The sequence below is a fragment of the Xiphophorus maculatus genome, chromosome 4, assembly GCF_002775205.1.
Source record: "Xiphophorus maculatus strain JP 163 A chromosome 4, X_maculatus-5.0-male, whole genome shotgun sequence".
In the NCBI taxonomy this organism is placed as follows: domain Eukaryota; kingdom Metazoa; phylum Chordata; class Actinopteri; order Cyprinodontiformes; family Poeciliidae; genus Xiphophorus; species Xiphophorus maculatus.
This window is the reverse complement of record NC_036446.1, coordinates 22,380,830-22,406,454: the sequence shown is the minus strand read 5'-3', so window position 1 is coordinate 22,406,454 and position 25,625 is coordinate 22,380,830. Positions and strand designations below refer to the sequence as shown.

The 25,625-nt window shown below is 34.8% G+C and overlaps 1 protein-coding gene across 2 annotated transcripts in view; it reads left to right on the top strand.

Annotated features, from left to right (window-relative positions):
• The first annotated feature begins 1,122 nt into the window (after window positions 1–1,122).
• Window positions 1,123–25,625, top strand: part of LOC102228072 (protein diaphanous homolog 3-like) — a 163,655-nt gene continuing 139,152 nt past the window's right edge. Inside the window, exons 1-9 of one of the 2 annotated variants that reach the window (XM_023331768.1) lie at window positions 1,123–1,650; window positions 4,909–4,941; window positions 5,418–5,600; window positions 6,918–7,022; window positions 12,079–12,209; window positions 21,202–21,276; window positions 21,349–21,418; window positions 24,317–24,453; window positions 24,654–24,759. In XM_023331768.1, the coding sequence (XP_023187536.1) occupies window positions 1,531–1,650; window positions 4,909–4,941; window positions 5,418–5,600; window positions 6,918–7,022; window positions 12,079–12,209; window positions 21,202–21,276; window positions 21,349–21,418; window positions 24,317–24,453; window positions 24,654–24,759 (960 nt within the window). In that variant the 5' untranslated portion in view covers window positions 1,123–1,530. The remainder of the gene's footprint in view (window positions 1,651–4,908; window positions 4,942–5,417; window positions 5,601–6,917; window positions 7,023–12,078; window positions 12,210–21,201; window positions 21,277–21,348; window positions 21,419–24,316; window positions 24,454–24,653; window positions 24,760–25,625) is intronic. The other variant, XM_023331769.1, reaches the window with a different exon arrangement.

The following is a 25,625-nucleotide window of genomic DNA, read 5'->3' as shown; positions in this document are numbered from 1 at the left end:
TTTCTCAATTAATGTTTTGATTATTATTAATCACCATAGATAAACTAAACAAGAAGATGTCCCTGTTCCCTAAAATACCTTTATGGCTTAAAACAAATTGCTGTTGTCTTTAAAGGTTTTAGCTTTAACTTGGGAAAAATATGCATGAAAATATAAAATAAGAACACAATGTAAAATATGGGCTGAAAAGGAGAGTGTTATGGAAGGAAAACAAATGATTATATTCCACAAAGACAAGTAACAATTTAACATATGTAATACACTAAATAAAAGGACACCGCAGTGAGGGGAGATGAGAATGTCAGTGCAATATCCCGACCCTTCGGCATCTGTTTCAGAGTCGTCGCATGGATAGGGTGCTGAAGACTGTCAAAGTCTCCTCACAGCTTTTCCATAAACTTTTTGAACCAAATGATTCTGCCACATCAAAAGCCTAACCTCGAAACTGTTACACAGCTTTCTTCTTTAAGCTGCTGAAGGTGCTAAAGTGCAGTTGAGATTATCAATTTAATATATTTAATTTATTTTCACTTTTCCCTCATGTTTTCTATAATCTATCTTTCCAACAATTGTTCACAATAATCTGTTGCACATTGTTGTTTTTAATTGTCATTTTAATCAGTATAAAAGTGAATGACAAAAACTGATTTGATTTATTATACCTGCAAAGGAACACAGATGAAAATGAGCTTTCACATCTAAAAAAAACATAATGAAAAAAGATATGTAGTCCCTTTTTAATGAATAAACTGGAAACAATCAAAACATACCCAAGAATGATATAACTTATTTTAGAAAACAAATTCTTGTTTAATTTAACTAGCAAATCCATTAGGAGAAAACAGATGTGATGCCTTAAAAACACAACATAAAGCAAAACATAAAGAAGGTTCAACCAATCGCCACCCATGGGAGACAGAGTAACTGCCCTAAAGTTACGAAAGAAAGATTGACAGTTCGCCGCGGCCAATAAATTTCATTTTTTAGCTTTAAAACTTTTCAGCTGCACCAATCAGAAGCCGCAAATGCAAAATCTCGTATTCTATTGGTTAGGTTGAACATACGGAAATGACGTTTTACAGCGCGGGTCTGTCAAAAACTATCAGCCGCTACTCTGTAATATTTTCCAGGAAGCGCCTCAAACCTCGCTTGTAATGAGTCTGTATTTTCTTATTAATTGGCAAATGTAAAGGATCTGCAACATACTGTTGTGTTTTTTGCAACTGTTTCCTGGTATTGTAATCTTAAGCGTTACGTGACAGTTCTTAAATTGGATTAGCACTGAGTTAAGCCAGTGTAAAATAATGGATGTAGCCTACTTCTTCCTTAGCTAGGCTGATAGCTGGAACTTGGTGCTAACTACGTTAACCTTTGGAGTTCTCTGTTTTACTAACTTAGTGGTAGAAATATGCCTCGTTTGCTGAATAACTCATAATTAGCTAGAAACAGCTGTGTGATTCCTGACGTTACAGACATTCAGTAACTTCCTACTGTACTCCAACCAGTTCAAGGAGACGAAATTTAGTTAACATGGAAAGCCACAGCAAAAGGTTTGAGTCCACCACAGGGCGAGACAGTAAGCATCAAAAGAAGAAAGGTTCTCACAACAGCACGTCCGGGTTTGATGAAGGAGACCGCAAACCAAAGTTTGTAAGTATAAAATGAATAAGTAGAAGGGTTCAATTTGTTCTAGCTCTGTGGGAAATAAAGTAAATATGAGTCAGACTCAGACAAACTGAGATCCTTTCTCAATCTAACGTCAGACTTGTTTTGTTAGTGACAGGAAAAAACTAAATCACCAGCAAAAAACAATAACAAAGGGTGTTAATGGCATCTGTCATGTGTGTTTTGACTTTGTTTTAAATGTTTGTAAAGAACGTATTTTTTAAATTTAGTTTAATGTCTTTTTATTTAGTTAACATTAAAAAAAAATTGTTTTAAAATGAACACAAAACCAGATGCACAAAAACAACAGGTCAGGAAGAAGACACCTGCAAGAAATATTTTCTTTTTATAGACCTTTCCTGGCTCACACATGTGAATTATCATATTTAAGATGGCAAATTTTGTATTTGCCTGAATTGTCCATTTTAAATGTGACCTTGGCTGTTTTTTTGACTTTGTTGTTGCATGTAAGGACTCGAAAGTTAAAATTAGCACAGGGGTTTAGCCAGCCCTAATCCATGTGTTTCCTGCTACTACAAACCAATCAAGGCTCTGTCTGCTTCCATTCACTAGGGAGATGTTAGTGTCTAGACAAATCGTCATAGTTGTTGGCAGGCGGTGGGGGTGGTGTTTATTGTTGCACACACGTGACGGCCTTGTAGCCAGGAAAGTTGTTTATCACACAAATTTTGTTAATTTCTGTTTGACCCCAGTGTTTTGACTGCGTGAGTGCAAGTCAATGTCATGGCCATATTCAGAGAGTCTAGTCCAGTCCCATCTAGTCAGCTAAAGGAAACGTACTGACCCTCTGTGATTGGGGTTTCCTGGGGATCTAAGAGGGGCTGCGAAGTCAGGTTGGTAGACTGACCTTGAATATAATTACATACAGTAGAAAGAAAGCGATTCATTAAGTTTTTTGATAGTGCTTTATTCTATTCTATTTAGTTTACAGAAACTGTCTGACATTTATGTATAGAAATGGCCTAAATCAGGAGTATTGAAAATGGATCGCAATAGCGAGAAATAAAACATTACACAAGCTTGATAAAGTCTTTTCAGGGTCCATTTTTGTGTATCAAATCATGTTAAAACTTATAATAAAACAACTAAAGCTGCTAAAAAGCAAGAAGGTGAACTTTGTGGTCAAGAGTTTATATTCCAATAAATATACATAATAATATAACTTGAACACTGTTAGAGATGTAGTCAGTAGGATGATATGAAAAGATTGTATCTCCTTTTTATTAAAGTACAAGTCATAAGTACAAGTTATATTGAAGTGAACTTTGAATTTTGAATAAGTGACATGTACCTTGTATTACAGTATATTGCAATATATTGTGGAATTTATTGTATTAACGATAAAAGCTACAAAAAAATAAATAAAATGTACACGTTTAGAAATTCATCAAAGTCCCCTCACTGGTCAATTTGTTTCTGGATCAGACAATATGACAAAAAAAATTAAATATATGTATGAATACTAAATAATGCCACTTACATTTAGTTATTACACAATCATAACTTTTTTTAAGCAAAAACAGCATTTATTGATGACCTCTTGGCACAGTCGGTGGAAAAATAGTTCAGTGTTTCAGAAAAAAAAAAATCCCACTCATGTTTCCAGTATTTGCTGTTTGCAAGCATCAATAATTTGATTTTGTTGTCATCACAGGATAACGGTAATTTATATATCATAAGGTATTTATCCACCTGGTAAAAATGTACTTGCTTAAAAAGAAAAAAGATTTTTGGAATTTTGCCATTTAATTTCTAAATGAAATGCTAGACAGATGTTAAGAAGAAATGCTACAGTAATTTGAGCAGGTTTCAGCCTTATCAGTGGATAAGTGATTTTATACCAAATCTGCATTAATTTTAACTTAGTCTAGATCATTTTAGACTCCTTTACAACACTTTCAGTACTCAAAAAGCATATACTAGCGACCAAATATGGATATTTATGCTGTTTTCCTATTTTATTCTTGAGCCTAACTAAAATATTTAGAGATGATTTTGCATACATTTCACTGAAAATATTTTATATTTTTTGTTATTTTATTAGAATAGTTTTTCAGAGCACATGCAGCTTCCCACGATGTCTTCAGAATGGCATAAAATGCAACACATAAAAAAGAACGTCTGTGTCAATTTCCATATAAAGCACTTTATAAATAATCAAGAATTTCTCTTAAGAGTTAAACAGATATTATCCACTGACATTATCTACAGATCTTATTTAACTCTGCAAAGGTCTGAAAATAAGCTGTGTCCCCTTTTGATCCGCTGTAAGAGAGGGCTGACTGACAAACCTGCCCATCAAGCTTATTGTTCAATATTTTTTAAGAAAATAAGATTGAAATATTGAATGTGTATTGTGACCTTATATTTTAATACCTGACTGTGTCAGTAATAAAATCTTTGTTGGCCAAAATTGGAATCAGCAGGTCGGCTTTTTTTAATCAATCGCTCAATCAATCTTTATTTGTGGAGGACTATTACACACAATAAAGTGACCAAAGTGCTTCACAGGTAAAATTGGCAAAATAGTGAGATAAAATAAATTTTAAGATCTGTAATCGACCAGAAAGCTGAATTTGGTGCACCTCTGGTAGTTAACAGTTTTGCCATCTTTCACTCATTTTGTATCCACAACACCTAATGTGATTTATTTGCCATATTCTCAGTGCTCAGGCCAGAATTAAACTCCTTAAGACCTTGCAACAGTCGGTTTGTTTGTGACAACAAACTTTTCAGTCTTCACTTTCAAAAGTTTTAGATTTGTTATTTGTCTGTCTCCAGGTGTGGATTAGCATTCATCATTTTCCACTAGCAATACCAAACTAGTTGGTCGTCAATTTGTCTTATCTGCTTTATCTGTCTCGCGGCTTCGCTCTTCTGTGCCACACAGTCGCTTACATAACAACACATTTCAAGGATTTTTTTTCATTCTCAGTACAAAATGGAGTGAACACATATTATGGGATTAGTCTCTGGTTTTATTATTTATTAAATGTCAGATAAAGGCTGCCAAGTGGCATAAAAATCGCAAGCTGAAGAGAGATTCTTATCCCTAATTTGAGATATTGCAACATTTTTTTGAGCTATTGTAAGTCGGATTGTGTCCTGCTGTTTAGAAGTGCGGCCTTCTAAACAGAAGGACATGGTTAGGAATATTTGCCTTCCAGAGGATGAAGTTGATTTATGTCCTGAATTCTTTCTTTGTTTTGCTCCCCATTATAGAACTTGGCCTTTAGAAACCTCACAGATGATGTGGTAAGATATGAGAAACTAGTACATGTTCTATTGTCAGACTGTGAACAATTTAACATAATCCTTTTTAAGACTAACTAATCCATTGATGTGAAGTGGAATTTAGTTTTTATTGTGATAGTTTAGATTTACTGACATCTGGGTGGAGACAGCTGCTTTTCTCACTAACAAATAATTTCCTTGTCAACTTTTCATTAAGGAGTAGAAAATGCTTTGCACTGTATTTGTCAAGCAGAGTCGGCTTGTCTTCATACAATTTATGCACAAATTAGTGCTGTTTGCCTATTGTTCAAATTTTGTCTTCTCTATGTAAGAATTTCTTAGGTGTGTTTATAATCTCTCATGTTTTGTTTATCTTCTCTTGCATTAATATATTCTTTCTTTTCACACATGAACACTGAGGTTGTGCTGAAGCGCATTCCAACTGGATCCAAAACATTCTTCTACTAAAAGAAATTATTTCTCTTTCTTTTCCACAGCTGGACAGATTTGCAAGTATTCGAATTCCTGGCAGCAAAAAGGAGCGTCCACCCCTAACGCTATCGAAACATAACTCCAATGACTGGTCCACTGCTTCAGCATCAACCCTCCATCATTTTGAGGATTTCTCTTCAAAGATCACCTCGGAAAAAGAGATCTTGGCTTTGTTTGAAAAGATGATGGTATGTCTTATCATTAAGCTAACTTGCCTTAATTCCCTTTTTTTTAATTTAAAGCATTCAAGCAAAGCCAGTTACAAAGTTATAAAAATATCAAAAAAATATTTTAAATGATTGCTCTATCCGAAGTTGATATGGTGAAATCTTCATTTTCAGAAAAAAACTAAACATCTACAAGGTTTAAAACTCTGTAATGCTTTATATTGTAAGGAAACAGACAACTTAGCTTGGTTTTACTCCTGCCACATTGACATATCTGTACAATTGTTTTTTCCTTTAATTCTGTGAGCCCTGCTAACTCAGATGCAATCAGTTGAGTCACTCGCTAAAACAAAGTGCAGTATGTGTATTAAAAATTTGAACATTTTGATTGTTTTAATTGGTTAATGCTTGAATCAAAGGCCAAGCTCTGTCCACTGTGTTCTTTTTTTTTTGTTTTGTTTTTGCTCTTTTTGAAAAAGACCACTTTGGTGTAATGACTGCTGATTTAATGGGTTGCATCTGCACCGCTGAGTCTCTTCAAAAAAGCAACTTAATTAAAAAAGAGTAAATGAGATACAGGGATAAAAAAAAGAAATAAAGCTGATGGCATTTTCCTTTTGGTGCACAGAATGCACATGCTTTGCATCGTGCAATCTTGAAAATATTTTCTAATAAAAATGTATGTTAAAGGTCATCGTGAAATATCTACCTTGCATTACAATAACTTTTCAAAATATGACAATAAATGAACCAAAACAAGTGCACATGCTATTAAGTGTGATTAAAAGTAGCTTTAGAATCTACATCGTCTCTTTTGGTTAGTCAAGACGTTGTCAATTAGAGAAGCTGGGTGAAGCAGGAAAATGATGTGAAACCCAATTAGAGCTTATGATTAATTTTTTCAATAATATCAGTAATTGGCAGGAAGGATTGTTTAGACCATGTTAGTTACTCTAATTAGGACCAAGCATTGCCATTAAGAGTCAAACTGGTAAGCACCCATTCAAACACCTGTAATGGCTGACATCGTCCCAACTTGCTTCAGATCACAAAGCATCTGTATTTATTCATAGCGAAAAGTGCCTGGCAGAACAGAGAAATCATATATTTATAAACAAACTACATGCATATAACCCAAAGGAAACGTGATGCTGCTATTTCTATTTGCCTAACTCCATATCTTCTTTTCAACTGATAGACAAATTGTTTATTGTGTTAAAAACAGCTCCTCATATCATGTCACAACTTATGGTTTATGTGGTTTTAACAACAAAATTGTCATTTTGTTTGTGGCGGTTTGTATTTGTCTTTGAACAAACATCTCTCACTTTTCTTCAGGAGGACATGAACTTGAATGAGGACAAAAAGACTCCTTTGAGGGAAAAAGACCTTAATACAAAGCGAGAAATGGTCCTCCAGTATGTTTTTGCAGCCTCAAAAGCAGTGAGTTTTTTGGCTTACAAGTTTACTACCAAATGTATGTTTTTCATCTAGTTTGTCATGTCATTTTTTTATGTTTGAGGTATACAATTCAATTAGAAAGAAATCAAAAATGGACAATTTTCCTTTATTTGTCTGTGAACATTAATTGTCAGTTAACTGCCAAAAACAATTTCTACTGAGCAAGTGGAGCAAAACTACCAACTTCCAACTGCTGGGATATGCCCTTTGAGTTTAATGAACATTTTTATGGGCATATTCTTTGATGCCTGCTACATCTATCAGTGAACCTGATGGGTGTTTTTTTTGTTGTATCTCTTGGTAAAAAAAATATTGAAGTTGATAAAAAAAATTGGCAATATCTGGTCAGACTTCAAAGAAAATCAGAAATTGGTGATGGCTGTATGGTGCAGTTTTTCTTTTAGCAGTTAACATCTGTTGGAACAGGATGATTACTGGTCAGAAAAGTATTATGTGGTCACTTTGTGGGTGCAACGTAATAGCTTTGATGATCTTTAATCTTATGATTGTACACCTCATCTTCAATGCTACTTATTCAAATGCATTTTGGCCTGCATGCTGACTCCAGTAACGATATACAGTATATGGCGGGTTTAATGTTTGGCTAATTAGTAATGTGAACATTTTTACATGCAATGAGATCTTTTTAGCATTTTAGAGGACTACCTTATGAACATAAATCAAATTCTAGATTATTTTTCATGAATTCAGTGAATTTATTCAATTTTTTTCTAGCTTTTATATGAAATCTTAAAATGCATTTGTTTTAGTTTCATCCTGTAAGGCAACAAAGGAAAAAAGTCAAATAACCTTTCACAAGGCACTGTTGTATGAATGTGGTACATGGCCCTCTTGAGAAACACTTTCCATGTGAGCTGTTACTCAAAATAATTGTTGACCTTGGACTGTGTGTATTGCAGTAGTTGACTTGAACTAACCATTGTATTTCTCAACGACCCCTAGTTTGATTTTTTTTCTGGAGTGCCCTTGCTGTGCAGGAAATTATGTTTTACTCAGTTTTGTCTTTGAAACGCCAAGAATCTTCAGAGATCCCTTTAGTTTTGTCTCTCTGAGATCTTTGAAATTCAAGTCAGACTTTGCTGTCCTTATTTTCAAATTCTTATGGAAAAAAATGTACGCACGTTTTCATAACTTTACTGATTCATGCAAAAAAGTAATTACTCTGTAGATTGAACTTCATGGAGTGTTTATTTAGAGACCATCAGACCCACCCTTGCTTTGTGTTGTGCTTCAGGGAAGTGAAAGCTGGAGTACAAAATATTTTCCTGAAGCACAGAAAAATCTTTTGGAAAGGATAGAAATGCATTTCAAAGTAGCAATATTGCTACTTTGAAATGCATAAATCTTATTTTCTATCCCAGTAAAAACATCACAACTGGCATAATTTAGTGTAGATTGTAAGGTATATTCTCATTTACCCTTTGAGAATCCCCCCCAAATTTTTTAAAAACAAACCAATATGAAGACAGACATAGATTTTGATTATACCATATTAAAAAATATCTCGCTTCACTGATTTTCTTTTTTGTTGCAGTATATTAACCGGTTCAAGGTTAATCTTCATGATCTTATTGCAATACTGATCACAAATAAGTACAGCAATAATTACTTGTTCCTAAAATATTTCAGGGATACTGTATTGCCATTTAATATGATGCAAGTAACAAAACATGTACAGCAAAATATTTGCCCTTATTTAAGGGCATGAAAATAAACACAAAAAATGAAACTTGTCAATATTTGTATTCCGTATAAGTAAACAAACTTTCAATTCAAGAGGGAAGACATATGCAACTTCGCAAAAAATGCTTGCCTAAAAGATTTTATTTTCACTGTTCGAAGAGGAAAAAAAGGGAAATGAATATTTAGCAAATTGCCTTACCACTAAAACCTTTGCATATCTGTCAAAGATATTTTTCATCTACCTTGCAAATGTAGGTCAACACAATCTGTTGCATAGTTTTTACTATGCAAAGACTATGTGCATTTCTCTTTTCAGGCCTATTTGGAATTATGGCAGGTGTTTTATTTTATGAACTTGAAAATATGTTTATCTTTATGTGTAGAAAGCTGAAAAATCTAGTTACTGACGAGGCCTGCTTCTCTCAAAGTAAAACATTTTTTTTGTAAGAAAAACCTCAAGGATAACAGCAAATAAAAAAAAGCAAACCTCAAATGAAATCCTACAAGGCTTATTTTATGGTTAATGTCAGAACAATAATGACGTTATTTTAAGGGCATTATGAAGAAAGCTCATAGTCTACAGTGGAGGAAAAAAACACATTGTGACACATGTGAAATTGTCAAGTCTTCCTGCTTGCTCTTTTTAAAAAGTAAATTAAAAAAAGAGCCTCAAAAGACCGCTGATGCACTCACTAAAACCTTAGCCCTGGTGGAATTTCTACCTGAGGCCAATGAAAACGTGGTCTTCAATAGTCTTATGTTTTTAAGACAATTTTGGGCATATATTGTCCATTGCTTTGTGTGTTTTTTTAAATTTATTTATTTTTAATAAAAACTAAATGTACATTTACATTTTAAAGTACTTTTTTATGGACTGTTAAGTGTGCGTGCACATTATGACCACAAGTTAAACCTAAAGACCTTTTGTCTTGGGGTTTAGTTTGGGTGGTTAAAGTAGATGTGTTGTTCTTTGTATCAACTGGGCCCCAAGCATTCTCCACACAGGCAAAACACACTGAGAAATGTATTATTTGCAGTGGAAGTTACCCTATGCTCCCACAGCAGGTCAGGTCAAAGGATGCCCCTGTGAAGTGATGCCAAGCAGATATCCTTTAAAGTGAACCGAATGATATTTTGAGAACTTTTGAAGTTGCTTTCTTATTTCAAAATTATAACAAGCTTTTGTTTCTTGATATAGATTCTTTGGTCACTTCTTTCTGCTTTCTTCAAAAGCATGTTTTGACATTTAAAAAAGTCAAACTTGAATGATTTATGGTTGTTTTAGAGGGGGGAAAGCTTATGCAGAACCATATAACCTATAAGAAGTGCTGTCTGTTGCTCAAAGTCATGTTTAAGCTTTTATTTTCTCTGCTGATTGCAAAATCATTATAAATGGATTGGCATTTATATCTTTACTGAGCACTTTTATTGCTATTCCTGTATATAAACTTAAAAATAAATATTTAAATAAAGGTTTGAAAATCATATAAATAGGGTAGCCAATGCAGCTTTCTGAAGTTCTACATACATGATGTCTTTTATCACCAATCTTGTTTGATCAATGTTGACAAATGAATTATGCCTTACCCACATCTGGCTCTAGAGTAATATATCTAGGGGGTTTCTATGGCTTATTTATTTATTTATTGAAGTGGGAGGCAGTAAGCAGGCTTTTTATTTAGTAAAAATACATTAACAAAACTTTGTGTAACCTTTCAAATGAAAGAATAACCATATTGTTTATTAACACAAAATAAACAATAGGCTAATGACCTAAACAGTAACATTTAGGGGTGCACCAATTGCAGTTTTCTGGCCCATCGCTGATTACCGATTCCAATTTTGCCCTATACAATTTTTTTGTCTGAAACATTGCTCAATATATCAAGAAAGTTGCTGAATTGGCAACAATGGGGTGACTATTGTTAACTGTAAATTAAGAAAATTGGCACCAATAAATTGGTATATCCCCATGAGTCACCAGAAAATCTTGACTAATTATTCTCAGATTAAGATAAGCATTAGCTCATAATGTTGCGGATGTCTAAGAAACTAATATTTCCAGTTATGGGTGCACCGATTTATGCTTTAGAGATGATCTTATCCTCCGATCTTATCTACCTCAATAAAAGTGTAAAATCAATCACTGTCTTCTGCTCTCTCACAAGAGAGGTTTGACTGATAGATCGGCCCGCCAGGTCATGTTTGCACATTTGCAGTCAACAATAGTCACTCCACGGTTGCCAACTCAGCAACTTTCTTGCTATATTTAGTAACATTTCAGTAGGAAAAAAAAAACATAGGCTAAAATCAAAATCGCGTCAGGCTTTTTAAAGAATGGTAATTGACAATTGGTAAGAAAACTGCAATCAATGCACTCCTTTTACAATCTTTGAATTATACGTCTTTAAATTCAATATCAGACAATGATGTGTGAAAAAGTGCAAGAGAAACAGAATGCTGCATTCTTTTTTTACTGAATATTTCAGCCATGGTCTGTTTTGGTACCATGCAAATTATTCATCTCCAAATGGCACAATATGCTGAGCAGACAGACAATAACATTAGAACAACAAAGTGTTGTTTGTCTGTGTCTCATACATTTTTGATTAAAATATGTTTGTTCTTTCTTCGTTGAAGTTTCTTGTATTGGATAGAGTACTCAGAAATTTATTCAAGATTAACAATGGTTCATAATAATAATATTCAAGAAAATTTTACTGAGTAAATGTAGCTAGTTCCTACCTATCCCTGAACATAGTACAACAAGAGTAGTATTCTTGCTAAAAAACTTAATGTGAAATATCGGCAGATTAACCAGTCATCATTTAGCTAACATTATCTGCATCCAACAGCATTCTTCAGTTTTCTTCGTTTGTTTGGAAATAAACTGTGCAAAGATTTTTACCTGTTGCTGGGTCTGACTGGTTTGCACACCATGAACATTGGTACACTTATAGTGCATTTAAAGAAGCTTAAACACACTACCGCTTTTTAACAACTAATCAAACTGTTGTAATGGCTGAAAAAATGTGTAGGAGATAAAGGATATGAGAAATGTGTAGAATATGTCCCCCTCGTGTTCCCCCGTCTGTTGCTGTGTGCCATACGTTTTGTGCATACTGCTGTTGCCATTGGGTGGTAAAGGATCTCACACTAATATCATGGGTTGAACTGTGGTGCCAAATTCTTACCCACCAGGCCTGCCCACTGGCTGGCCATACCCATACAAGGACCAATTAATGTTAACTTAATGTCATAATTGGTTTTTATTGTATTTTACTTTAAATTTGAGTAGACATATAAGGGATTTTCTTTTTCTTCAATTTTTCAGGGTAGCCTGAAGAAAAGCCATCAGATATCTCCGCAGGAATTCCTCAGTGAGCTGAAGTCAGGGGTGATGGACGAACGTCTTTTTGCCTGTCTAGACTCATTGCGAGTGTCCCTGACAAGCAACCCTGTGAGGTACAGATAAGATATTAAGGTCTAATAATGGTTACTAAAGTTCCCTCTTTAGTTAAGTCACTGTGTATGTTGCCTGTTTTGTAATTATACATTTTAAAATGTGCTTTAATTCAGATTTTGCCTTTACATTTTAGTACTTTGTTTAAATTTATTCAAATGTTTAAATTAGAACTCTGAACTGCTTTAAGGTCTTTCAGTTCCAACAGATCTTAATAAACTTGAATAAGGGACCTGAACTGTGTTAATGAGAGAGTTGGTCGCTATGCTTTTTGCTGTAATCGAGGCTCTTTTCTCTTTCCTTTCTGGCATTTCACATTAACTTTTAACATTAAGAATCATAGTCTTAATTATGACATGCATAGTTGAACTGTATTACTTAAAAACTTATCTTAGTTTAATGTATATGAGCTGTTTTTTCTCTCTCTTTGTTAAAGCGGCTATAAAAAAGGGCCTGCTTTCTAATGCGGCATATTAGGCATTAAAAGGTTCTATTCTTTGACACAAAATGTCTCATTTTCCTTAATCAAAAGTGAAGTAGCATTCAAAGGAGCTGGCTGCTTGTGTAAAATTACTTTCACATATTTAGTTTGGCAATCCTGAGTTTGCACATCAATGATTTAGATAAACTAAATAGTTAACAGTTTAGTTTAGCGGTTTAAAAATCTATTCAGTGTTTAAAAAGGTCAGATTACATAATCTGATTACATTATGAAATTGCACTAATTTCTGAAATGTTTCCAACAATGTTGTTTTTTAGTTTGCAGGTTAACCTTCAAATTGTTTCTAACTTGTTCCTATGGTCTCGGCAAACTGAAACATTTAGGCCCAAATTAGTTTAGACACCTGGGAGATTACAAAATGTAAATCCTTTATAGTAAAATACAACCTTTCTTAGTTTTCATTTATATTATAACAAAATGTCAAAAGTATTTTACACTATTTTCAATAATTAAGGCAAAGAGCCTTTATTGGCATTTCAGCAAATAAACACTTATCATTACTGACAGGCTTATTGCTTGTTTCCAGTGGCTTTTCAATAATTTATCTTTTGAGATGAGCTCCAAGTCCTTGAGGCTGAGCTTGCCATCACTTCAGTCTTTGGGTCTCTCCACAGATTTTGTGCCGGATACAAGTTGGCACGCTGACTGGGCAAATCCAAAACATTAATATTACTTCCTATCAGCAGAGACATGTTGGTAAAATTACAAGATTACTTTAAATCTAAGTCTGAAATTGTCATGAATAATGCTGGGCTCAACTATTTCTACTTAATATGAAGCCATGTGTACAGAGCATGCTGCTTAACTCAAACAATATTTTTCAGTAACATCAACGTATAAAAATACTAAGCTGTTATTGTGTCAAGTAACACAATAACACAGCAACATGCTGTTAGGTTTTTTTTTTTTTTTTGAAGTTATTTTAAAGCCTTTCCAGTCTTTGTTTAGAGTCTTTCAGTTTAGTGGATAGATATTTCTAAATGTCTTCCTTCTTTTTTATGTTGCAGTAGTTTCAGTAAAAGTGACTGTCAGGAGAAATGTGGCTGGTAAGCTCTGGTGTTTGATGAAGGGACCACTGATCAGACTGTCAGACTCAAGCCTAATGACAAAAGTATGGACTAGATCATAAATCTGGCTTGGCTAGAAACGGCATCAACCTCTCGCCTTCTAATAGCGCCATTAAAGTCCTGAGTTGCTGGATTGATTTGGAAGTAAAACCTTTTTGTCTGCCACAGTTTTTGGATGCTGATCAGTGTCACTTTCTTGGCAATGATGCAAACAGCTCCCAAGCATTTCCTCAGTGCAGTGTGTGTAGCCTGCAAGGGGAGGCAGGAGGATATATTTTCCCATCTGGATCTCTCTGGTAGAGCAGACCAACCTAAAGTTAATTTCATAATTCTGACACTCGTCTGACTCTTTTATGCGTTACCTCAGCATCTTCAGTTCTCTGTCCCTATTCATGAAAAGAGGCCACAGCTTTAACTTGTGGGTTCAGCAAGGCCACACAATGTAATTGTATAAAATGGATTTGATAAATGGATCTGACAAAAAAGTGGAAATTGGTTTTTGATACTGTATTATAACTGACCTTCATGTTTAAGGCTCCACAGTCATTTATTTTTAGTTTAGCTTCCACAAAGGTAAACACTCTTGTTTCTTACTTACATCATACCAAAAAACAAAACCTTGGAAGCCATTTCTGCCCCACACTGCCATGAACTACAAATAATGAGTCATGCTTCCTATGCAGAAGGTATTTTTCTAAAGAACTTTTCATTTCAACATTTGTTACATATCCTGTGGAAATATTTCTTCTTTTGTTTTAGATTTTTAACATTGCTATAACTTTAGCCTCCTGCTTTATCTCACTTTAAAGACCTATGCTCTCATTGAAACTATATATTAAAAGTTAGTGTATTTCTGTTTTGTGGAGTGCAAAACTTTTGCTGACTTCTTAAAACTCTAAGGATTCTCCAGGGATTCTAGCTGACACACCTTAACAATAAAGTTAAACGGATAAGGCCTTTTCTTCAGCTCAATACTATTTGCTTCTCAGGAAAGCTTGTCAACTCTTTGAGATGACAGCCTTAATTTTTTTCCAATATTATGCGCTTTACCAAACAACCTTATATTTGAGTGAAAATTATTTGTTTTTCTGATTATTATGTAGGTAGGAAATTAAAACATTTCAGTATCTCAGCTAGTGCTTACAATCTTTATAGTGATTAAAAGATTAGGAGGTCCATGGGAAAACCCAGACATCCCTCTCCTTGGCGACAGTTTCCTGGTCATACAAGAAGATACCATAATGTAACCAGGCCAGAAGGAACATATGAGGTCCTCCAGCCTGATCTTGGTCTCCCTTTGGGGATTCCTACCAGGATGACGGAGCCAGAAAACCTCCAAAATGATCTAAACATCCAATGATGATCTGCACTTTTGGTCTTATAAAATTAATTGAGCCAAATATTATAATATATGTTGTAAAATCAAAATAGTTGCAACATAAAAATATGCTATTTTCTCAATTTTCTGTTTGTTGGAAACCCACCCCCTCAATATCATAGAATACATTAAATTTATTCAAGCTACTCATAGTGGTCATTATATTAACATAGATTTAATTGTGAAATAAATGCAGCTTTTACCTTTTTATTCTTGTATAATTATACAAAATGCTCACATAATGTCATACATTAGAAACCCTGATGCTGGATATCACAAAAAATATTGTACCATTTGTGAAGTTACTGTAAGTGAAACTTTTTCCCTTTGTTTCCAAATTTTCTGAAACAATTATTTTTTACTGACTCAATAACTGTACTCGTTTTCCTTTCCTACACACTAAATAAAGAAGTGGGACAGCCCACATCCTCGCACTGAACATACAAAGCATTGTGTTTAGAATAAGAATGAAGTGAAAGACTTTGCACAGAAATTAGATTTTTTGTAATTCGGCAATGAACAACACTGTTCTAAATCAGACCTCTTCAGGAAGGTTTACTTGTAAAATTATCTTGGTGTTAAAGCACACATAAATTCTGTGTCTTCTCTTTGTCCTTCTAAGCGGCTGTGTGAACAACTCAATGTAAATCAGCAATGTATTTTCACAGCACTATGATGAGTTGTGCTCAATATGGCTCCAGACCGAGGACTTTCAGGGAGAGAATGTAATTGAAGTTTTCTCATTGGGGATGTGGGAGGGCTGCCAGATGCTAGGAACTAATGAAACCCAAGGGCTGGCAGAGTATGTTTGATAAGCAAACTGAATATAAAATACTTTAGTTGTTTAGACAGGCTGTATGACAGATAAAAAAAACACCTAATTGCTCAAGGATTAGCAGGCAGGAAGACATCACACAGATTTAGTTGTGTTTTATCCCTAAATTGGTCACCTGTGAATAATTCTGTAAGTCTCTGTTTGGCTGCCGTTCTTGTTTGGTCGATGTCCTTATTTGGAAATAACTAGCAAAACCATATTGGATAGACTGTAATGACTATTGATGGATTTTTTTCTGAGCTGTCTAACAGATAATCTATTTGCATGGTTTCATATCTGCTACACTGGCATTTGCCAAATGAAATGTGTATAAACTATTGTGAACTTTAGTATAAAGTACACCAACCCCAGGCTTTTAGGATCATGTTCCTTATTTGCGACCCAACTCTGCTGATTCAAATGGCTGAATTATCGTCTCAGCATCTGCTAAAAAAAAAATCATTGGTTGTTTGTCTTAGGTCTTTTGAACCAGAGAAATGGCTAAACCTCCCCCACCCCAAACTAGCCTTTGTGGGGTGTTTTTGAGTGCTAATAATGCATGTATCCATCCATCCATCCATTTTCTGTACACCCTTGTCCCTAGTGGGTTGGGGAGGGCTGCTGGTGCCTATCTCCAGCTAATGTTCTGGGCGAGAGGCGGGGTTCACCCTGGACAGGTTGTCATTCTATCACAGGGCAACACAGAAACGGGCAGGACACACAACCATGCACACTCACACCTAGGGAGAATTTAGAGAGACCAATTTACCTAACAGTCATGTTTTTGGACTGTGGGAGGAAGCGGGGGGGCCCGGAGAGAACCCACGCATGCACAGAGAAAACATGCAAACTTCATGCAGAAAGACCCCAGGCCGGGAATCGAACCCAGGACCTTCTTACTGCAAGGCATGAATCTCTACCAACTACTCTACCAACAGCTCTACCAACTGTGCCACTGTGCAGCCCAATAATGCATGTAGTGGCTTTCAAATCCAAATTATTCACTGTTATTAAACTTTTTTGATGTGAAACAAATGAAACTAGGACAAAAATCTATTAGACTTTTTCCACTTATAATTTTTCACATATCCTATACAATTGACCCAAAAACAGAGATTTATTGGTGTGGAACCATGTGTATTATTAATATTAGTAAATTTAAAATGAATACTGTACCTGGTAAAAGTTCAACACATCTATCAAATTTAGTGGAGCTCCACTGTGCACAGCCCTCTGCAGCTTATCCATAGACTTTTTGTCTGGTTTACTTTGGTTGTTTACTGTCTTAATTTGGATGTGACTTTTTTTTATCTCACTGTAAAACTGAAAAATTAAACCCCTCTTCATCTTTAAGTGGGCAAATTAATGTTTTGGGTCGAAATTAACTGGTGTTTGGATCTGGTTGTGATTTCATCTGCTTTGAAAAATCTAAACAAAAAGGCCCTAGTTTCCCCAGAAGAAAAGGAAGCCCAGTTCATGATTGTACTATTGCTATGCTTTAGTGTCAGTATTGTGATCTTTTGCTGCTACACCCTGCTGTTTTTGTGTCAAACGTGCATCTTTGAATTCTTGACCTAACATGTACAGACCAAAAGTTTGGACACACCTTCTCATTGTTTGGACACACCTTCTCATTGAATTCAATGAGAAGGTGTGTCCAAACTTTTGGTCTGTACTGTATGTTTGATTTTAATCAAATTATTACAGATTTCACCACACAGTTTTCAAAGATTTCAGCTAGGCTTTGGCGTTTTCTTAGGTGAGTCATTTTTTGGCTTCTGCCTTCATCTTCCTACCTCTTTGTCCAGACATATATGGAATGTAGGACATTGCTGTCTCATTTAGAACTTTCTAATCTTTACTACTATTTACCTCTGGTTAGCCTTGATCACCAGTTTCTATCAAATCTTTTATCAGTTTTGGAGAAATTGAAGTTTTTGTAAAGTCACTTTTGTTACACAATTGCTCTAGTTGTGGATGACTGTTTTTACTACCATGATATTCAGGTAATGCTATGGATTCTTTTGTGCCCATCTCCTGACTGATACATTTGTTTAATAATAAGATCCTTTACAACCTCTCTGCAAACTGTGACCCACTAGGGCAGCTGAACTTTCTTTCAGGTTAAGGCCTGTATTCAGGAAGATGAAATACTGAAATTGAAGAAAAAGGAGCAAAGAGCACAATTATCTTAAGACATTTATGTAACCAGGTTATATGCAGCTTTGCTATATTTGGCATTTTTTCACAGGTCTCCTTTTTTTTCCAATTTAATTGTATATTATGTATATAATATTAAGGTTCTAAAAAAGTCTGAATTGAAATTTTATCAACAACCTGCCAATTTGAAAGGGAGCGCTTTTGAGTTCCACTGCACATGTAGTGTTCAAAAAAGATTTGGAAAATTCTGTTGTGTGATTTTTTTTTTTTTTTTTAACTCCTCTTACACATTAAATAAATTTGCACAGTTTGCAGGTTCTGAAAACTTGCTTTATTTGTCTTTCCCCAGCTCTCTTTGACCTTCTGTAGAGAAAGAAGAGACACCCTCCAATTATAAATGGACTCTGCACAATTGTTCTTGCTACTGAAATCTTTTCTCAGGACATGGCAGAAAGCTATTACATTGCCGGTTTCTGACCTCCAAGATCTTCAAAATGTCTAACGGCTTAAAACTTCAAAAAGCTTTTGAAAGCCGATTTGTCACCTCGATCCCTTCCACTTTTCTCTAATGTGTTTCAAGGCAAATTTAAAATTTATAGCAGCAGATCCTGATGGTGTAGGCTTGTTGGTTTCCGCAGCAATAATTCCTTCCATAGATCATCGGATTATTTTTCTTTTGCTCTATGCCTCACCTACTGATGATGAAAAACTAACATGCAATTGCCCCTGAACTATGCATTTCAATGAAGTTGTTGCTGTGTACTCTATATAACCAGAATGGCCTGGGCCATGGCACATTCAAGAGTGAAAGCTGAATTGATTTTTTTTTCTTTCTTCTTTAACATGAAAGCCTCATTCCTCAGATTCCTTGGCAGCAGCTTTCACAATCTTCATCAAGGCTGTGACAGGTTTTGTCTACCTCTTCCCTCCTTTTTTGTTCTGACCCTGTAACACATTCATCCTCACTCAAAAATATCTCGAAGTTGCTCAATTCTAGTCTCCTTCTTGTCTTGTTTTTCTAAAGAAGGAATACAATTTACTTTATTCAGAACAATTTACTTTATTCAGAACTCACCTCAAATTCTTAAAGGACGATTAAAGAATTTGTATACAATTTATGTCCTTAGCACACCTAAGCTAGTAGATAAAGTTTGCCACTGGATTCCTGTTATTGCAACAAACATTTTTAAATAATAGTGTTTCATCATCTATTTAGGCTCACAATTTTTAAATCACATTTCCATTAATGTAGATGAAACAATAGAGCAACAAAAAACAGACAGATATACCTCATGGGCACACCATAGCTTTTATCTCATCTCAAGAAATTCAATTCAGCTTACAGCTTCTCTTTCCATCTTTCCACCTTGAGAATTTTGTTGATTTGATGCTTGAAAGCATGCTATGCTGCTGGTTAATTAAATGATCATGAGTGAATGCTAATGTTCGAAGCTTATATCCAGGTTTATTTGAGGGAGGTGAAGGCACAAAAAATGTTGTATTTATTTCCATTTTCACATTCTGAATGTAAAACGTTCTTTGATTATAAATGTTGTACTAAAATCTGGAAGTTTTTGCTGCTTTTGTCTGACTGTAATTTACTATTATGTTGGAAATTAAATTATTAAAAAATCAGTATGATTTGAATTTTGGAGACTAAATCAAATCAGTGGTTCATAGGATTTAAAAGGACTGTTTAAAAAATGGTTCAGTACATCCCTAGCTTAAAAAAATATATGTTTTGTTTGAGATTCCTTACAAGTTAAGGTCAGAGATGTACTGAAGAGAAAAGCTGGAGAAAATAAACCAACCTTAGATTTAGTTTTATTGTCTTTACTAACTTCAGTGTTTATTCTTAGATACACTTTGTCTCTGACAGATATAGCTTTCAGCAAGAAAATACATCTATATTAGATGTTAGTTCTGTTCTTTCAGTATTACTCTTTAATAAAAGGTATTACTCACTAAAACTCCCTAAGGCCCATTTTCTCTAAGATGTGTCCATAAATTCAAACAATGTGGAGCACACAAAGACAGTCTTCATACAGGTAATTTGATACATCTTTTTTTGAGGGAGAGGCTTGTCTGACAATTGTGAAAGGGTACCTTCTATAAGAATTGAAATCGTCCCTTTGCCCAAAACTGCTTTCACTGCATATTATCACTATTAGGATCACTATTAACTAGGTATTGGTGACCCGATACCTAGCCCCTGCATTTTTCATAGTATGAAAAAACATTCATACAATGTTTTTAAAACATTGTATGAATGTTTTAAAAAGGTACAGTAACTGGTAGAGTTGCTGCTGAAGTTTTCCATCATGCTTTTACAGTTTAAATTCTTTTAATAAGGTGCTGGTGTGACTTGTGTTTGCCCTAGCCATACTGAACATATAAAGTTGGACAGGATTTACCCTTACTGTATATCACTGGTCAGCTGTCTGAGAGAAGGTCACTACTCTTTCACCTTGCTTGCAAGAAATACCAAGTTGGCTGTCTCAAAATAAAGATTTATCTGGCTCCCTAAGCAGGCAGCTGAACTGATTATCTAGCTAATATTTGCCTGTCAAGCTGATGTTTGGACTTGGATATTAACCCATTTAAGGGAATGGTCAGTGGATTTTTTTATGATGTGTTATCTCTGGGTAGCCTTGATCACCAGTTTCTATTAAATCAGTTTTGGAGAAATTGCAGTTTTTGTAAAGTCACTTTTGTGCAAAATTAATTTTGCACTCCAAAGAAAGATTCAATGATTATTAGTTTTAAAATATTGTTAAGGCTATTTTTATTTCATAGAAAAATATTTATGTTGCATCATAAAGTTCTGGACTCTTTCAGTGTGCCTTCGCTTTGTTGTTTCCCCCTGTCTGAACTGATTTAGTGAAGCCTTTTTTTTTTCTCAGGCAAGAACTGCAACATTTATAACTGCTGCCTTTCTTCTCAGCACAGAGTTTGGATTTCTGCTTGTTTTTGTGTCTAAAAACTTTGCACGGTGGTTGATGAGTATGAAATTGCTCTTGTCAGATGTCAGTCTCAAGCTGTTGTGGTATTGATTTATTGTATTCTTTTCCAGTTGGGTGCAGAGCTTTGGGCATGAGGGCCTTGGACTACTATTGGACATTTTGGAGAGGTTGCTTTTCAAGAAACAGTAAGTTTATATTCAGTTCGTTTTTTCTGTAGTGGGCTATATATCCTCATCTTTATTGTGTCATATCCACAGGCCGGAGAAGATTGACAAAAAAAACCAACATAAAATTGTCCAGTGTCTCAAAGCCTTCATGAACAATAAGGTAATGTCAGTTTTCCACCCTTTCCTCTTGAAGCTACAAATGATTTAATAAATTGCTAATACTGCAATGAAATGGTTCAACCATTAAGGTAATAACATTTTACCAGTGACTGTCAATCAAACACATGAACTTGTTACCATGTTCTCTTGGACTATAGCACATTCCACTATGTCAAACTTCAGCCATGGATGCCACTGTTCCACAACTTTAGATGTGTCTCTATGTCATCATAACTCAGTCGCATTACCTGGAGTATGTAGAGTTCCTGAGAGCATGAGAAGTTAATTCAGTCATTTGATTCATGTGTCTTGGACTTGTGACATTGCAGAATACCATCTCTCAAGGCCTAGACTTTGACACTCTTTCACTAAGTGATCTGCCTACCAAATGCCCATCACAGTAATCAAATAATATTTATGCATATGTTAGATCAAGAATTTGCATATATAAAATAATAATGTTCTAAATAGAAAATATGTACAATAAACACTGCATTACATGTATTCTTGAATTATTGAATATGATATCTATTTAATGTGTCTGTTTTTGATTAGCAAACTTGAGAGGTAAAGAAACCTGAAACTATTACACTTTAAAGTTGTTTTTTTTCTTTTTTCCCCAAAGCTTCATTAACCTAATAACTTATGTTTGGTTTTATTACATTTTAGATGGGTGAAAAATATTACATTACTGGTAGATATTAAATTATTTATGTTATGCCTGTACAAAGTTTACTAATTATTTATATATTATTCATTGTTGTATCAAAACTAATGATTTTTGGTTGAATTGCTTCATTTAAGATCTCAATGAAAGTATAAAAGCTATAAAACGGATTTTTTAAATATATATTTATTAGTTTTTACATTTTTAAAAAAGATGCAAAATATGATCCCTTGAGTGTCATATTGAATCAGCCACAATGTTCTATTGTGAACACTATTTTATAAAGCCTTTTTTCTCTGCTGTTAATTCATAAGTTACTAAATAGAAAAAAAATCCTCATATGAAGCTAAAAGCCAGCAGAGACAGATATACAACCCCTCTGGCATAAATTTCGCTGTAGGGTCCCTTGTAATCCTGCGTCTCAACAGGCGCCAGACACCAGCATTTACCTGTAGGCCTTTCTGTAAGCCCAGACCTTTCCTGGGCTGGAGAGGCATCTTGGGACAGCAGGTACCCACTATGCCAAGAAGACAGGTGTTCTCTACCAGCTGTCTGTTGAACCTGTTTTTTTTCTTGTTGCTTCGTCTGTCAATTCCCATTTTTGCAAATTTTCTGTTTTTCTAAGCAGTTTTATAATAATGTCCTAAAAGTTACATTAAAAATTTGTGCATTGAAGAGTACAACATTTTTTTCTTTTTTCTTTTAGCTAGTTTAAGACATTTTTCACAAAATATAATTCCTTTTCTGTACTACGTATTTAAAATATGGTATATTCAACAACGTTGACTACTTTGCTCTTTCAGAGCTACAGAGGGATAGTTCAGTTTTACAATTCATTTTAGGTCTTGAAAGTCAAGAATTGTAGACAGTTCCTGGATTAAAGGACTAAATTAATACTAGAGTTGTGGTTTATACATGGTTGACTTGCAGCAACCTATTAGGAAAATGACAAATTAGGATGACTGCAAAATTGTTTCATTTCTGTGCCATTATTGTTTGTCATTTACTTTTCTTCGAAATTTACAAGGCTCATGTACAGCTTATTGCACAAATACATTACCTGGCCAAAAAGGTTCCCAGCTGGATGTAACAAAATAAATGGGTACAAGCCCTTTATTGGATAATCACTGCATAGGTGGTTATCTTTATGGCAGCAAGTTATTTAACCCCAACCGATGCTATGAGTAGCCTCTCATTTCTTAATCAAGCATGTTGACAGACACAACTTGTGGTCGCTAAAAGATTTTAGTCTGTTTTAGAAGAGTCAGCTCATTGGCATCGAACAAGCAGAGGGGACATCTGCATTTAGTAATGCAGACATTACTAAAACATGGTTTAGGAACTGTCCAATGTATTATTAAAAACTGAAAGGAAGGTGGGGAACCGATGTCTTCAAGGAAAAAAATCATGAATGGCCATGATAGACAAACACTTAAACATTTGCTAAAATTGAAGAAAATAACAGAAGAACTCAAAGCTATGCATCATGAAAACATTAAAGGCATTTTCACACGAAGAATGCAAAAGTAAATCAAGGAACTTTGACTTAACGGTTGTGTAGCCATAAGAAAACCACTAATAAGTGAGGCTAGCAGGAGAAAATGGCTTTAACTTGAAAAGTAGTAGAAAAATTGGACTTTGGAGCAGTCAAAGAAGGGCATGTGATCTTATTAGTCCAGATTTACCCTCTTCCAGAATGATGAGCACACCAGTGCCCTTCATCTCCCTTCAGTGATGCCTATATATACAAGTATGATCTGGGGTTTCTGCAATTGGTCAGGTCCAGGTCAACCTGACCAACTGCAGGTCAACTTACTACCTCAGCATGCAGAACGGAAATACTTCAAGCTTTGAAATAAAAACTAGATTTTCTAGTAAGATCTAAATTAAAACACAATGGTGCAACAGCAATGTACCCATAATGATTTTTCAGTTCAACAACATTTTATACTGACATTTCATTGCCATAATTACTGCATTGAGCCAGACCTTTAATCAGCATTCGCGTCCTGGATGAAACATTACAGAATGACTGTTCTCTTTAAATATGACATTTCGTCTGTCACACGTTTTGTCATGCGGGGAAAAAAAATTGGCTTCATGGAAACTATGGAATAATGTTAAGTCCTTATATTTTAATTTTTATCTTCTAACAATTGAGATAGCATATTGTTCTTTTTGCCTCCTAGCCAGATTGCGATATGACTGAGTAATCTACTGTTTTTGTTGCAGTATGGCTTGGATCGAATTCTGTGGGAGGAGAAAAGCCTTGCCTTACTAGCGAGAGCCATTGACCCCAGCCAGTCTGCCATGATGACCGACGTTGTAAAGCTGCTATCAGCCATCTGCATTGTTGGCGAGGAGAACACGTATGTTGGTTTTATTTTATTCATCAACCAGACTAACTTTCTTTTTGTTTCCCAAAAACATAGCACTTATTTCTTAATACAACTGTCCTTTTGCTTAGGTTGTTCCTAAATTAATGAACTAGTTTATAGTCATTATCTCATTTGTGATCATAATACATTAAAAGTAATTTATCTCAAATAAATTCCATGCTCTTGCACAGGTTGGAGAAGGTTCTTGAGGCCATCACGACAGCAGGGGAGTGGCGAGCCATTGAGCGGTTCAGTCCAATTGTGCAAGGACTGCGAGATCGCTCCATTCAGCTACGAGTGAGTTCAATGTTCTTTTGTTTTCATGGTCCAAACTAAGTGAATTACATTGTAATTCACATATATAGTTAAACTACTGCTGATGACTTGGAGATCTAAATGACCCCTTCTCCATCAAGAATCACCACAGGAGGGTTAAACAGACCAGGAGACATTAAAACATTCACTGCATAAAGAAGTCCCTTAGATTTGAAGTTGATTCATTTTGACCTCCACAAATATTTTATGATTACAATCATACTATTGCTATATAGCAATTAAATTTAGTTGGGGTTTTTTTTTTGTCAAAACTTGTCAAAGACTTGCTCTTAATACTTGAGATGTAGAGCAGGAATGATAAAAGAATTTCTCAATTTACCCTTGCAACATCATAATGCTTAAAACAAGTCCTATGCACATAGATATTCAGGACCAGATGTTTCTATTGAGCATAAATGACCAATTTAATCATCAGTTTAGGCACAGATGGGACAGAAATTAGAAGCCGGCCCACAAATTCATCTATGATGTTTGTTATTTGTCAGTCTGTTATTATCATCACCGTAATTATAAATAGTATGTCCTCAATGTTTGTTGAAACTTCACATCATGGGCACAAATTACATCCAGTCAGCAAGTACGTCATAAAGAGTCCAAATCAGTGTGAAGCACTTTCCTTTCCATCTGCTCCCTTTGCACATACTTTCTCTGGACTAACGCTCAGATAGATATCAGATGATTAAAATATAGTTAATGAGTCCAAATTTGATTTACCTTTTCAAAAGTAAACCAGACAATAAGACTATAAAGGCAGACATTGACAAAGTAAACAGCACAAGATATTTTTCTGACAACTTACCATCTCCCTGCTGATATAGACACTTTAA